The sequence below is a fragment of the Aricia agestis genome, chromosome 8 (assembly GCF_905147365.1).
Source record: "Aricia agestis chromosome 8, ilAriAges1.1, whole genome shotgun sequence".
NCBI lineage: Eukaryota > Metazoa > Arthropoda > Insecta > Lepidoptera > Lycaenidae > Aricia > Aricia agestis.
The window spans coordinates 5,746,805-5,760,437 of record NC_056413.1 but is presented as its reverse complement, the minus strand read 5'-3'; the positions used below and the strand labels follow the sequence as shown (position 1 = coordinate 5,760,437).

At 36.9% G+C, this 13,633-nt stretch overlaps 1 protein-coding gene across 2 annotated transcripts in view; it reads right to left on the bottom strand.

Moving 5' to 3' along the window:
* LOC121729944 (serine/threonine-protein phosphatase 2A regulatory subunit B'' subunit beta-like) overlaps positions 1-13,633 on the bottom strand; it is a 94,264-nt gene that overhangs the window by 1,795 nt on the left and 78,836 nt on the right. Inside the window, exons 3-11 of one of the 2 annotated variants that reach the window (XM_042118685.1) lie at positions 7,432-7,568; positions 5,506-5,683; positions 3,919-4,061; positions 3,277-3,377; positions 2,746-2,914; positions 2,056-2,182; positions 1,400-1,564; positions 1,005-1,087; positions 823-935 (exon numbers count right to left, since the gene is read on the bottom strand). In XM_042118685.1, coding sequence (XP_041974619.1) covers positions 827-935; positions 1,005-1,087; positions 1,400-1,564; positions 2,056-2,182; positions 2,746-2,914; positions 3,277-3,377; positions 3,919-4,061; positions 5,506-5,683; positions 7,432-7,568 — 1,212 coding nt within the window. In that variant the 3' untranslated portion in view covers positions 823-826. The remainder of the gene's footprint in view (positions 1-822; positions 936-1,004; positions 1,088-1,399; positions 1,565-2,055; positions 2,183-2,745; positions 2,915-3,276; positions 3,378-3,918; positions 4,062-5,505; positions 5,684-7,431; positions 7,569-13,633) is intronic. The other variant, XM_042118684.1, reaches the window with a different exon arrangement.

Here is a 13,633-nt window from a genome sequence, read left to right as displayed (position 1 = left end):
TTTCGAGTCACGTTTAATATTTGAATTTTATGGTGTAATATCTCGGCACTTTTATATTCGGTGCTATTTATTTCACGCATTAGAATTTTTCAAGCGTGCTTTTATTATTCGAAATGATCATTCAACTTTTATTCGGGACATGTTAGTGTTACGGTGCAAAGAAAATCTTTAAATATCTTCCGAAATAACGAATGAGTTTCGTCTGATTTCGACAAATTTTAAGCGAAATGAAAATCGAATGTTTCGTCGATTTCACGATATTAATGCGGCAAAGTACATCCAATACACTTCAATTCATCAACACAGTCTTACCCTAGCATAGCCACTTCTATCTTCCTCCCTGATGAAAGAAATTAAAATAAATAATGAACAAGGAAAATGAAATAATATAGTGAACGTAAATACATAAAAATTCATAGACATAATAAACATAATACATGAATGTAACAAGATACCACTAGTAACTAAAGGCAACGAAGTCAGAGCTAAAATGATGCTAGCGAATTCTGTTTTAATTATATAGAACATGATGTAGGCCTAATAAAAGATTATAATTATACATTTATTACTCCAGTTATTCTAATAAAAATTAACGAAGATAAAGCAATTACTGTTGTAAAACAAGATAAAAAACGCTAGCATCATTTCTCTGACTTTCCCATCCGGTATTGGCGATCTGCACCTAATTTCATTGTATTTGCATTCAGAACATATTCCGTTGTTAATTCGGTCGTGACATATACGTGCAGGTCTAGCAGTACTAAGACCACGGTGCACACAAGATGCTCAAATGCTGAGTGCAGTACTCAATATTTACTTTACCAAATCACTTTTTGTATAACTTTAATCCATCTAATCCGTTACTCCTGCACAACTCATAGAATCGCTTTATACACTTCTTTTTCATGGACTCTTTAACTATTTTATACAATTGCCTGTATTTGAGGAAAAGTGTTAGCAACATTGAATAATTTGATGTTCGATGATTTAAGGGTGTATCTTACATTTGATCCTGCGCGTCGCTTCCTCCCTCTTCGGCGACTAGCAGTTCGTATTCTTCAGCTGCAAACCTATCCCATTCGGACATCTGAAAATTTATTGAGTTGATTAGAACACTGTCTTTGCTTTTATCATTCCAATAACATTAATTGGAATTATAATCACATTGTTACTAATCGATACTAAGACCGTTGTTTTCTATGGAAATATTTTTAACATGAATAGCTATGATTTCAGAGTATCAATCTGTCTGATGCCTTTACGTTCCCGATTAAGTCTCATCGTCATTATTATCATTTAATTAATTTATAAATTATATTATAACTATTGAATACCTACTTTTTAACCATTCTTGTTTTATTTTTCTTTTTAACACAAGTAATGTAAAATGTATAACTACCTCACACTCGGAGTCTCTCTGCGTCGCGAAGGGGTCGCGCTGCTCGTGGTCGAGGTATTTCTCCAGGTTGAAGAACGTGTCGAAGAATATCGACGTCATCTTACATTTCTTCAGGTCTGACAACGTCACCTTCCCCTCTGTTGCTGGATGGACCATATCTAACATCTGGAAAAGCAATATCATAATTTGCAGTTCGTATTTTCGAAGATCCAGGTTTTATCTAGAGGTTTGAATTTTGATATTATAATGCCATCTTTTTAAATCCAAAAAAAAAAAAACATTATAATTTAATGTTAATTTGAATCCAGACTCGTCCTTGGACCTTGAACGTTGACGTCTTTCTGACTATAGTTTTTCTTTTCTTTTTTAAAATTTACATCCATAATCAGGTGTGATAAGGACGTATATAATTTGGAACAAGTTAAGTACTTCCAAATTACTAACTTTTGTGCTAAAATGTATCTCTACTTTTAAATGTGTACATAAACTATTAAATGAAAAAAAATCTTTAGTTAATTTTAACCCTTTAAGCCCCATAAATTCACCGGTGAGCGAGACACAATAGAATAACAATAGATTTCCAAGAATCCACGATCAAAGGATTAAAGCAGGTACAATCTTCGAGTGTTTAGTAGTTCCATCTAAAATGTAATTACCTGACACAGGCAGTCGTGGAAAGGCAGGGTCTCGATGCCGATGGCCTCCATCCTCTGCATCTGCTCCTCGTAGAAGTACTCCAGCTCGTACATCGAGATGAACCCGTCGCCGTCCAGGTCCATGCACCTGGAAAATGTCGTCAGTTTACTGGCTTTTGCACACAGATTTGTCGTTGCTTATAACAGCTATAGTCCATCTTTGTACTCTGTTGTCTTTGTAGCTATGCGAGTACCATATTCCACGGGTACTTTTTCGGAGTTAAAGAGGGCATTTTAAGGGCAATTAACTCACAGTTAATCCAATGACTTATGGTGGTGGTTAATGTTAACAAACCAATAAAGTAATTTTTCGTTTTTTATAACCTACAATTAGACAGTTTTTCAAACCTTTCGTTTTTCAAATATGTTTGCTGATTAGCCCTGATGAGGTTGAGACTTGAGAGAAAAGCAGTGGACTGTATAAATTATATATTCGTCATTTAGATACAAAAGTAACACGTACAAGTTCTGAAGATGAAGACACAAACTATAAAAAATGCTAACGCATGGTGAAAGCGGAGGGGCGCCCGGTGGCTGCGGTCCGCTATGCGTCCGTGCAGCCGACGACGCCCGAGGCGGTCCACTCGGGTACATTCGGCCGATGTGGATGCGCCGACCACAGCAATTGCTGATTTGCCTTTACTAACTAACCTGAACCAATACTCAATGGCCGTAGGATGAGTCTTGTCCTCCTCAGCTAGTAGGAACCAGACAAACTCTGTGTAGGACATCCGCGGTTCGCCGTCCGGCGTAAGTCGGTTCTGGTTGCCGCGTGTCACACAACCCGACAGCACTCGCTCGATCATGCGACTCGATAGGGCTGAAAATAACGAAGCTGATAATAATTGGCATGAAATTTTAATTTTGGGGACGATTTAGTCATAAAACTTACTTCCTAATAGTAAGGAATAAGGATCATCTAATAGCACTAGCAGCCGCTCATGAATTTCAAACACTATCTTGTAACTCTACTACTCTAGTGTTGCGAGATGCGTTTGCGAGGGATTAGGGAATCCCTGGTCCTTAAAATTTACATTACCTTAGGCTACAGTAACCATAACCAATCGGCGAAATATAACGCGTCGTTTAACGCTACAAATACCACTAATTTTCTGTGTGATGACCTGGAAAGCCTTAACTTAAAAGTGGCTTTCTCTCATTTGATTAAAAAGCTTGTCTCACCATGGTCATTATGCCTCGCCAGGTCGTGCTTGTCGATGAACAGGTCGTGGTCCTTGTCCAGCTCCCAGAACTTGCAGTAGATCACGTAGAAGTGTTCGTAACTGAAACATAACACAAGTTTACTTATTGGAACAAAGTTTGGTAGCTACTGTTTCTAACCTTCTCTCCGTAAAGGCTTTGATAGGATTTGTGTTGGAGGCTGCACTGCTGTAAGGACAATAATCCACACATTCAGAATCTATCCATTTAAGATACTTAATGGCTCCGGTCTCGAAATCTGCGGGTAGCGGGGCTGGTGCGATGGCGGCGTGTTCCAATGTATAGATTTATATGGACAGGCCTCGTAGACAGCGCGCGGCGTACTAGACGGCTTATCCATATGAATCTATACATTGGAAAACGCCGCTCCCGCCCCGCTGCCCGCTGATTTCAAAACCGAAGCCTTAGACTTTAGAGAAATGTTCTGATTCAGATGCAGATAGCAGTAGGCTGATAATAACCCTTCGTAGATTGGTCTCTCTAAATAAATACTTAAATGAAAATGACGAACAACTTAAGCCCCTTTAAGACGTCTCAAGAATTGAACCTGCTGACCTCCGAAATTAATTATGAAGATAGCAAAAGATGACATTGAACACCAACCTAAAGTATTGTGTAACTTGGTTGATGTCCTCCTCGTCTTCCAGCAGTTGGATGACCTGCAGGAGGTTGGACCTCCTCAGCTCCGGGATGGATATCTTGCCCGACCAAGACCGGTTCACGCAGTAGAATATCCTGGCTATCACCTGAAAACAACGTTAGGTATAGGAACTTTAGTGGGGTTACATGCCATTATTTAAAACTGGATGGCGCCCGCCAAAATTCGTTTATCACGCGGGAACCGTACATTTTTCCGGGATAAAAAGTATCCTATGTCCTTTCCCGGGACTCAAAGTATCTCTTCAGCAAAATCGGTTCAGCGGTTTGGGCGTGAAGACACTGAAGAAGACAGACAGACAGACAGACAGACAAACAGACAGACAGATACACTTTTGCATTTATAATATTAAGTACGGCGCATTTATAATATTATGTATTAAGTAGTATGGCTAGTTTATCAGATTGAGGGTACTTCACAACTTATGTCTTAGTTGAGAGTTAAAGCATTTCTGGTTAAAATTTCACTTTAATACCGACCGATTTCCTGTCTCACCAGTCACAACTCACACGCAAATGCGTTGTGACTTATGTAATATGTTGCATCTCGCTTTATTCCTGTTTCGCAGATTTTACGCGTTTCGCAGCGCCGGTGTACTGATAAACCGGCCACAGAAAAAGTAGAAATTTGACGCCTAGTAGAATTTTGATCTCTTATCGCATAACTGTGGAAACTAGATATCTAAATATTCCTGCGCGTCAAAGAAACAAGTAGCGGTCAATGGCCGAATTTGTATGGTGGGCAAGTGACCGAGCAATAGTAAAACGACAAAGGTACTCAATACCAAATGTCTTCAAGGTACCCCCAGAACTGAACTAAACAGATTTATGGCAAGGAATGTGTTTTGTGAGAAACAACAAAAATATCGCTTTTTAAATACAAGATGTAACAAAACTAATTGATACAACTTTAGGGTGTTTACTGTTTATGTGTTCCTTAATATATAGAGTTTACAGTGAACGTTGCAGCGCTGAAATGCAATTTTTTGTCGCGCGTCATGATATTTTCTATGGAAAATATCATGACGCGCGGGCTCTTGTTTTTTTTCATCAAAGATGAAAAAAAAGTTACTCTTTCAGCGCTGTCCCTTTCACATCGAACTCTATATTATATAGGTGTTTATGGGTAGTACCCATAAACACCCTAAATTATTATCACTTTTTTTTACACCCAGTATAATGGACCTGGCAGCGACGCCATCTTTTCTTAAAAATCCACTAAGCTTTGTCCACACTGTGCCTTTTTCTTTTCGTCAAGGGCATGCGTTATAGCGCAGTCAACAGCGAACGTGAGGCATGCCCGCGACGCAGGTCCTCTGACCGTATCCAAAACTTCAAAAATGACAATCTTGGCGTTGCGTTCCTTGACGCATTCAATGGGCCAGTATGAAAGTTGATGTCGAAAATTGAAGATGAAAGTGCACAGTGTGGACACAGCTATTCCACGCATGACGCAACGCTTAGCCATAGATAATACAGTATATATGCGCTTAGCTCAGCTGTGGTGGAAATGCAGCCCATGTTTCTACTCACAGTATGTACATATCTAGAGTGGAACTCCGTGGCCTCCTTGAGGAAGGAGAGTCCGGGGTGTGTGTCCACTACATCCTGGACCAGCGGCACGAAGTCCTCCGGCGCCAGGGTGTTGCTCCTCCCCCGGGTTAGGATGTACACGAACCGGGACGCCTGGTCGTGGCATTGTGACGTCAGCCTGGAAATATTAACATAGGGTTTTATATCCTTACAATTGAAATATCAGAGAAGTTGATTCCTAGGCAGATGGGGGACCTCCGTAGTTTGGTCGCGTTACGTTAAACCCAGCCGACAGATCAATTTAACTGTTGACATGATCCACACTATATGATCCGACCAAATGACATTGGTCTGTCAAATGTCTAGGAATCAAATTCCTCGATATACTTGAAATCTGCTTACACCGGAAGCCGGTAAAGTCGACACACGGTTAAAATTAAAATATAATTATTTTAATCGGATTTTAATGAGAGGATATCAGGTAAATCTGGTTTGGACCTCATTTCGGTTTTTCTTCATCCAGGAAAATAAATAAATTCGGCGCTGCTACTTTCTCTATGTATGTATGTATGTATATATATTATATTATATGTATGTATGTATTTGTAATATACTTATATATTTTAAAAAGTTTACACTTAGCTGTCTATGTAGTCACCTACCATCTATTACTACTGTTACTTTAAAGTTTTACATTATGGGTTGTCTGGAAGAAATCGCTTGTAGCGATAAGGCCGCCTTTTGTACTTTTTACTTTTATAGTTATTAAGTATTGTATGTCATGTTTGTTTTGGTGCAATAAAGTATTTTCATTCATTCATTCATTCATTTCTCAGTAAACTTTACACCTAGGAGGAACAGTATTATCACTTAGTTTTGTTACACCTTGTATATTGTGATTTTGCATGATTTTTCAATGGAAGCGGAATTTTGTTTTGATGTGGTTTTGATTAAATTAATTTTATAAAACAATCCAGTCAATGCCATTGTAGTTACAGTTAAGAATTACATAAAAACTTCAGTTTAAATATATTACATTTTTTATAATAAACTAAAATATGTTATAAAAACTGTAAGTTCTACAGAATTTATGGTGTGGAAAATAGTTAACTGGCCATTACTAAATTATTTTAAATACACAACATAGTTACATATTTTTAGCATAATTTTATTTGTTGGCGCTATGTTAATGAAATAATGTCCTAGTACAGGTGAAAGACAAACAGGGACACAAACACACTTTTGTAATAATTATAAAATTAATTATAAATATAATGTGTAAATTAAGTAAGTATATAATATATTATTGCGTAGATAACCACTACTTTCGTAGTGGTTATCTACGCATAAAGCCTTGTGGTCGTGTAGATAACTAAAACTTTCGTAAAAATCTTAGAATAAATGGATCATAATATGCGGAAGCTCCTAAAGTGCGCTGTTTTCTGCATGTTTTCTTATGCCTTATAAAAATTACTCTAGTAAATCTCCGTGTGTTAATTTTATACTAGCAAAAGAGTTAATATGTCCAAGCACCTTTTTAGCACTCTCCTGGTAGGTACTCTCTTCTAAAAGCGTTGCTGGGCACCTCGACAATATAAGGCAATTTTACTCATTTCCCTTCTATTTCTATTAAAACATGCATATTATAATTACAGTGCGATATACTTTTTCTTTTATTGGGAAAATGCATTTACGCATCCCCGGCGGTCTGGGGAGGGCCACCGGGGTATGTGGGACTCCCTGGGGGCGGAGGGCCGCACCCGGGCATACCCACTAAAACCCCAACGGTGTTCCTGCTCTTCCGCTTTAGGCAGAGCCACGGGATACGCGGAATACACAACCAACAGTGCGATATACCTATTGCAAAACACGGAGTGTATTTCGCTGTAGCTGTCAGTGTAAGAAAAAAAAAGATATAACACTCACTCTCTCCAAAAATCTATGAACTTGTGTCCATCGACAGCAGCATGCAGGTTCTGCTGCGTCGCCAGGAACAGCGGCATCTTCCAGTACAGCGGGCACTCGCACGCCTTCACTATGTGCTTGAAGTTCTCCCGCGTCACCTGCAACAAAAGAGTGAAGGTACCTAGTTTTAGGAATAGAGGTGGGTAGAATGAAGATGTCAGATTTGAAAATCGAATGGGAGTGTCACATTTTTATAAAACTACGGTCTACGGCTTATTATTTTCAAAGAATATCCACATCAAATGATTATTTTGATAGATTTAATTACATGTTAATAATATTTCTCGCTTTTTTTGTACTGATTTGATACAATTTAAGTACTTAATATGTAATTACAATTTTTACAAAATTTTCGGCTCGCGGTTTGTTTTTTAGTTGGCAAACGGTTCCGAAATGGCTGGACCGATTTCTTAGAAATTTAGTATTCTTATCCTGTAGGTCTGAGAATCACCGCCAACATCTTAATTTTTCATATCCAAAATAACATAAATCGCTAAACAACGTTTGCGATCAGCTGGTTATAGTAGTAAGTATTTTTCCGTTGTCAATTGTATAATACTTAAGTACCTACTTTCTGTAAAATATTAAACTCTTTGAAAACACAGAAACATGTTGACGTGTTTTAAAAGTTCAGAAAGTCCATAAAGATTGAGTAGATTAATTGTTGTTACATAAAGTGATTGAACTTATCCATAATAACATGTTAAATACATAAGCATTAAGCAAACTTGTAGTAGCCTGGCCTTATTTAGAAAAACTCTAGTAAGTATCTAGGAACAGTTAAAACGATTTATTATTATTTTATACATTGCGCTCACATAACAGACCACATTATTTAAACATATTTTATTTCTTTGTCTATTAAACTCGGAGAAATAACTACTTTACTTCGTTGAACAAAGAATGAATGTTTATTTAATCCATTTAAGCATAACATATAAATCACTAATAAACAATAATAGATTTTCCCAATATTTTCCAATATTTTTCCGGCTTCCGCATACAAAAAAATCTTCCTTCTCTGTCATAATATTTACTATGCATCTTTCAATATCCCAAAGTGTAGGAATAAAACTATGGAAATTATTGTATGACATCATAATGCTTAATACATATACGTTATATTTATCACGTTTTCCAAACTTTTCCGTCTTTACGAAAACATCATCTTTCTCTGTCATTCGCGTGTCTCTTTCTTCCCTAAAGTCGCCGAGGTCATCGACCGGCGGTAAGTAGGTCACGAGTGGCCCTATTTATAGATAGGGCACCGTTTGACAGACAACCCGCGCCCTTTGTTGTGCAATACGGAAGTCATCCATTACGAGAAATATCGTTTTAGGCAGCCCTAGACTGAACTTTGGAATTCCTGTGTGGACGGCTCATTCCTATTCGCGTATTTAATTATTAATTTTAATTGGAAACAAATTCGATTGCACAGAAATTCGCTTACGGAGCAAGATCCACATTTTCCTATTTTCCTACGTTCACTTCCGGGTCTAAATGTATGCTGATTCGCCCCTTATTCATTTTCCAAGAACTCAATGTATCTTTATGCCGTTACGTTGTTTAGAGGTAACAGACAGACATATTTAATATTTATAATAGTTACCTATTAGCGTTTTGTTGTTTGTTAAGTCTAGTCTATGTATTAAAAAACCGGCCAAGTGCGTGTCGGACTCGCGCACGAAGGGTTTCGTACCGTTTTATAGAGCGAAAGTAGGCAAAAATTGTGTTTTTTGTATGGGAGCCCCCTAAATATTTATTTTATTTCAATATTATTATTAATTATTAAAGTACAAATATAATTAAGGTTGCTGTGAAAATTTCAAGTGCCTAGCAGTTGCCATTATTGATTACGAGCAAAAAAGGCCAAAAAATTACGTTTGTTGTATGGGAGCATAATATTTATTTTATTTTTAGTATTAATTTGTTGTTATAGCGGCAATAGAAATACACAATCTGTGAAAATTTCAGAAGTCTAGCTATAGCGGTTCTTGAGATACAGCCTAGAGACAGACAGACAGCCAGACGGACAGACAAACGGACAGACATCGAAGTCTCAGTAATAGGGTCCCGTTTTTACCCTTAGGGTACGGAACCCTAAAAACGGAATACCCGCTTAGACTTTTCTACGTGATATGGTTGTTTATTATAGTTTTCTGGACTCTACAACGTAAATTTGTGGCATTTTGTGAAGTTTTGTTACTCTACGTCACGACTCACGACTCACGAGTCGTCAGTCACCGGCCTATGGCCTATGCCGAGATGAAGACTGGAGGCTAAAAAAATGTATGCACAGCTTAAAATATTCGCAATGTATTGTTGTACTGAACTCTACATGCGAGATTTAATTTGGCCGGTTTTTTATAGCTTCCTGGGCCCTGGCCCCTTGGCTGAAATCACCTTGATTCAGTATTATTAGAACTCAGAGGATATCTTTCTATGTCAGCTAGATATTTGTGTTTTAAGGAATCTCGTTAGTGGGTGCGGCTGGTATCTCGATCGTCGATCTGTCGCACTGGCCCCGTTTCGCTGTCATTCAAACCCTAAGGGTGTGGGGCAGCCATATTTACAGGTTTGCAAATTGTGCGGAAAAATATCGAAACAGAACAGCAACCTGGAAAAATCTACTGTAAAGTTCCTCGTTTCTATACCTAGAATGTACAGACGACTTCTACAAATAGCCCAGACAATTTAGACACAAAACAACTCGTAATGATCTACAACTTTGTGTAACTTACTTTTACCACAGAATATATATTCTTTTACGATAAAATATACAGTTTTCTAGAAAAACGGGAAAAACATCAATTTCGCACATTTGACCTTGAATAAAATAGTTATAACAAGGAGGATGTCGAGGGACCTTTGTGTATTTAACGTCTCTACCAATTTTCAGTTCTATGCGAAATATTAATAGGTCAAATGTTTATTTTTCTTCGAGTATAATAATGACTTATTAGTTACGTAGTAACCATATTTTTGCAATAACAATCCAATCCTTATCATTTCTTCAATAACCTAAGACGTAGGACTGCAGCCTTAAATCTTATTAAAGTTAACGAATTATTACAATTGTAGAGTTTGTTTAATAAACCCTACAAACTAGTTGTGAATTTTATAAAGTCTCAACATTTTTCTTGGAAACCTCGGATATGAAAATGTGACGTCATAACCTCAATAACAAATATCCTCTGTGAAAATCTTTATTGCCTCTCCGGCGAGCGAATAATGCTTTATGATTTATGGTCAGAGATTCCGATATTTGTGTTGGACGAGTCATAAACGCAGTGTTAGATGACCTTTAAGAGAACTTTGTACTACGTAAACACTTAAATAAATAAGATTCTCCATTTTTTAGAAGACAAATTGAGCTATTGTTACAGCTCTATAATATATAATATTATATTAGTTTTTGATACAAATATCGCTATCGCGCTCCTCACACTCTGTGGAAGCGAGACAGCTAATATTCGTAAGTGAGAAAAAAAATCGATTCAGATAGTCTAAACCATAATACTAATAACCTCGTCCTTTTTGGAAGTCGGTTAAAAAGCCTCTACGTGATCGGTGGTCAGACTATAACTAATACTTATTAGTAAGTAAAAAACATTGACTTGTGTAGGCAGTACATAATATTTTCTTATTCCTCTCAAACTTCTAAAATTGTAGTTTTCCGGAATTATTCCTCGTAATTTCTCAAGCTAATAAATTTCGAAATTTGCATTTCGCTTCCTGCAGCGTCGCTAAAAGAAATTAATAAAAATTTAATCGTCCGCGTCAAAGTCAAAGTTCACCTGCTCTCAGCTCAGCGTTTAAATTTTTGATGCATGCGGATCGGATAGTCTCATTCATATTTTACACCGAAACGACCTAGAACTGAAGAGCTCTTTAAAGTAATCGATATTATGCTGAAAGGTTATTGAAATAAAGCTGATAGAAATTTAATTCTATCGGGAAAGTATCAATTTACATAATATAGGTCATTATCGTCACTCTTAATCTTTTTTTAAGTCATGTGCGACCTATATATGGATGGAGAGGAATGAGGTCGTAGACGCAAAACAAGCATCTTCAAACCGCGACGAAGCGATGACGATACGACTTCGATACGATATTTGTAATATTTAGGCCTAATTTCACCAACATCTGCTAGTGTTAACAGCTTGTTAAATGTAATGCCTTCTCTTTCATTCATATAAAAAAAGAAAGAGGTAACATGATACTAATTCGAGCATTAACTTTAACAGTCTTACGTAATCAGTAATCTTATTAATTAATTAATCTATGCAATGTTTTGTCCTTGTCAGTTGTCTATTAAATTGAAAAGCGCTTGATAGACAAGTAAAATAATTATTTAGCATAATATTATCCTTTGTGTAATAATTTTGATTAAAATTGAAACAACGTAGCACATAATTTCAATTTTTTTACATTTTTGAAAATTTATATGAAGCTTTGCTTCTCGATTCCCCTTTAGAAATTAAGTAAATAAGGGGTCTTTATTATAAGATTTAAACATCCGACATGTCGTATGATGTAAGGTCAGCTCGAGCCTAGGTACTAAAAGGCGACAAAGACTGACGGCTGAGTAATGGATGCTGTTGGAGAATCCCTAATTAATTCGTCTTTTGTTAATCCTTTCTCAACATTTAAAGAGCCGCTATCATTTACAGAGTCTTTCTTAACGCATTAAAGTTGGCAGTTGGCACATAATACAAATGGTTCTGTGTTTGGAATGTTTCTTTATAAATTATCATCATCGTGTATAACGCCTCCAATCTCAATAGTCCAGTAGCTCTACCATGAGTTTAAAGCTGTAGTATTTTTCGATACTCGATACCGACTACCGTAAATTTTTAGTATGACAAATTTTACGGCGCCTCTAGCGGTTACTTGCGGAACTAAAATCGCCATACTAAATATTTACGTAGTCGCTATCGAGTATCGATAAATACTATAGCTTTAAACTCATGGTAGAGCTACAGGGGTTTACAGCGTGGCTCTTTGCTAGTGAGTTCGATTTTGGCGTTAAAAATGCTAGTTTTAAGTTTGGACTATTCAGGCTGATTGACAAAACTGATCTACCCGTCGGTTGGGCATGTAAAAAGTCAGTCCCGCGTCCGATAGAGATGACCGATACGACTAGCGAGAGCGCTAGTCGTATCGGTCATCACTCACCCGTCCCACTGGGTTATGACTTATGAGAGTAAAGAAAGAGACAGTGCTCTTGTGTAGTGCGTACTGCTCACACGCTTGAACTCTATAAAATCCCTCTACGTAAGCTTGGTCACACAATATAATATATATTAGTAGTGCCTGGTTTCTATGAAAATGGCCACCATCTCCGAAACCAGAGAGCTAGGGCATTAGATATAATATACAACCCTACTATCATCTTATCGTATAAAACATCCTTTTACGATTGTACCGCCGACTTTACGTGTTATTTTAACTAGGTAAACGTTTGTTGGAATAAATTAGCAGTTTATTTCATAAGTCCACTGCAGGTAGATGTTTGTACTGTACAAGGTCAAGATGACATAATATTTAATTAGTCGAGTTCATTTAGTTCAAATTGATTTGTTAAATAAATACTAGCTATTTGACCGAGCTTTGCTCGGTATTCGATAAAATACGAATAAAATGATATTTTCTAAAAATCTGGCTAGATCGATTTATCGCCCCGAAACCCCCTATATACTAAATTTCATGAAAATCGTTGGAGTCGATTCCCAGATTCCAAATATATACAAGAATTGCTCGTTTAAAGATTTAAGATTAGGTTTCTGTTTAACATGTTTATTTACTATTAAATATTTTGCGCCTTAATTCTTGCCATCCTTACAAGTTCAAAAACGTCTTATACGAGTATGAACCAAGAAAGAAAGAAACTCAGATACTCGAGAACTAGTCATAAATTAACAAAAAATTAAAACCGACTTCCAAGATAAAAACAATAATAACATCCTTATAATATGAACTAAAAAGTATTAAATAATTTTTCCTATCTAATAGTGCCTTTTTCCGAATTCGGCTAAACCTCAACTATTTCTGTACTCAATCTTCATCATTTTGAAGTCGGTACCAGATAGCTGAATCTTTAGTTCTCTGAGAGAATATTTGAAACTTTTGGAACTGGCATCGACTTCAAAATTATGAA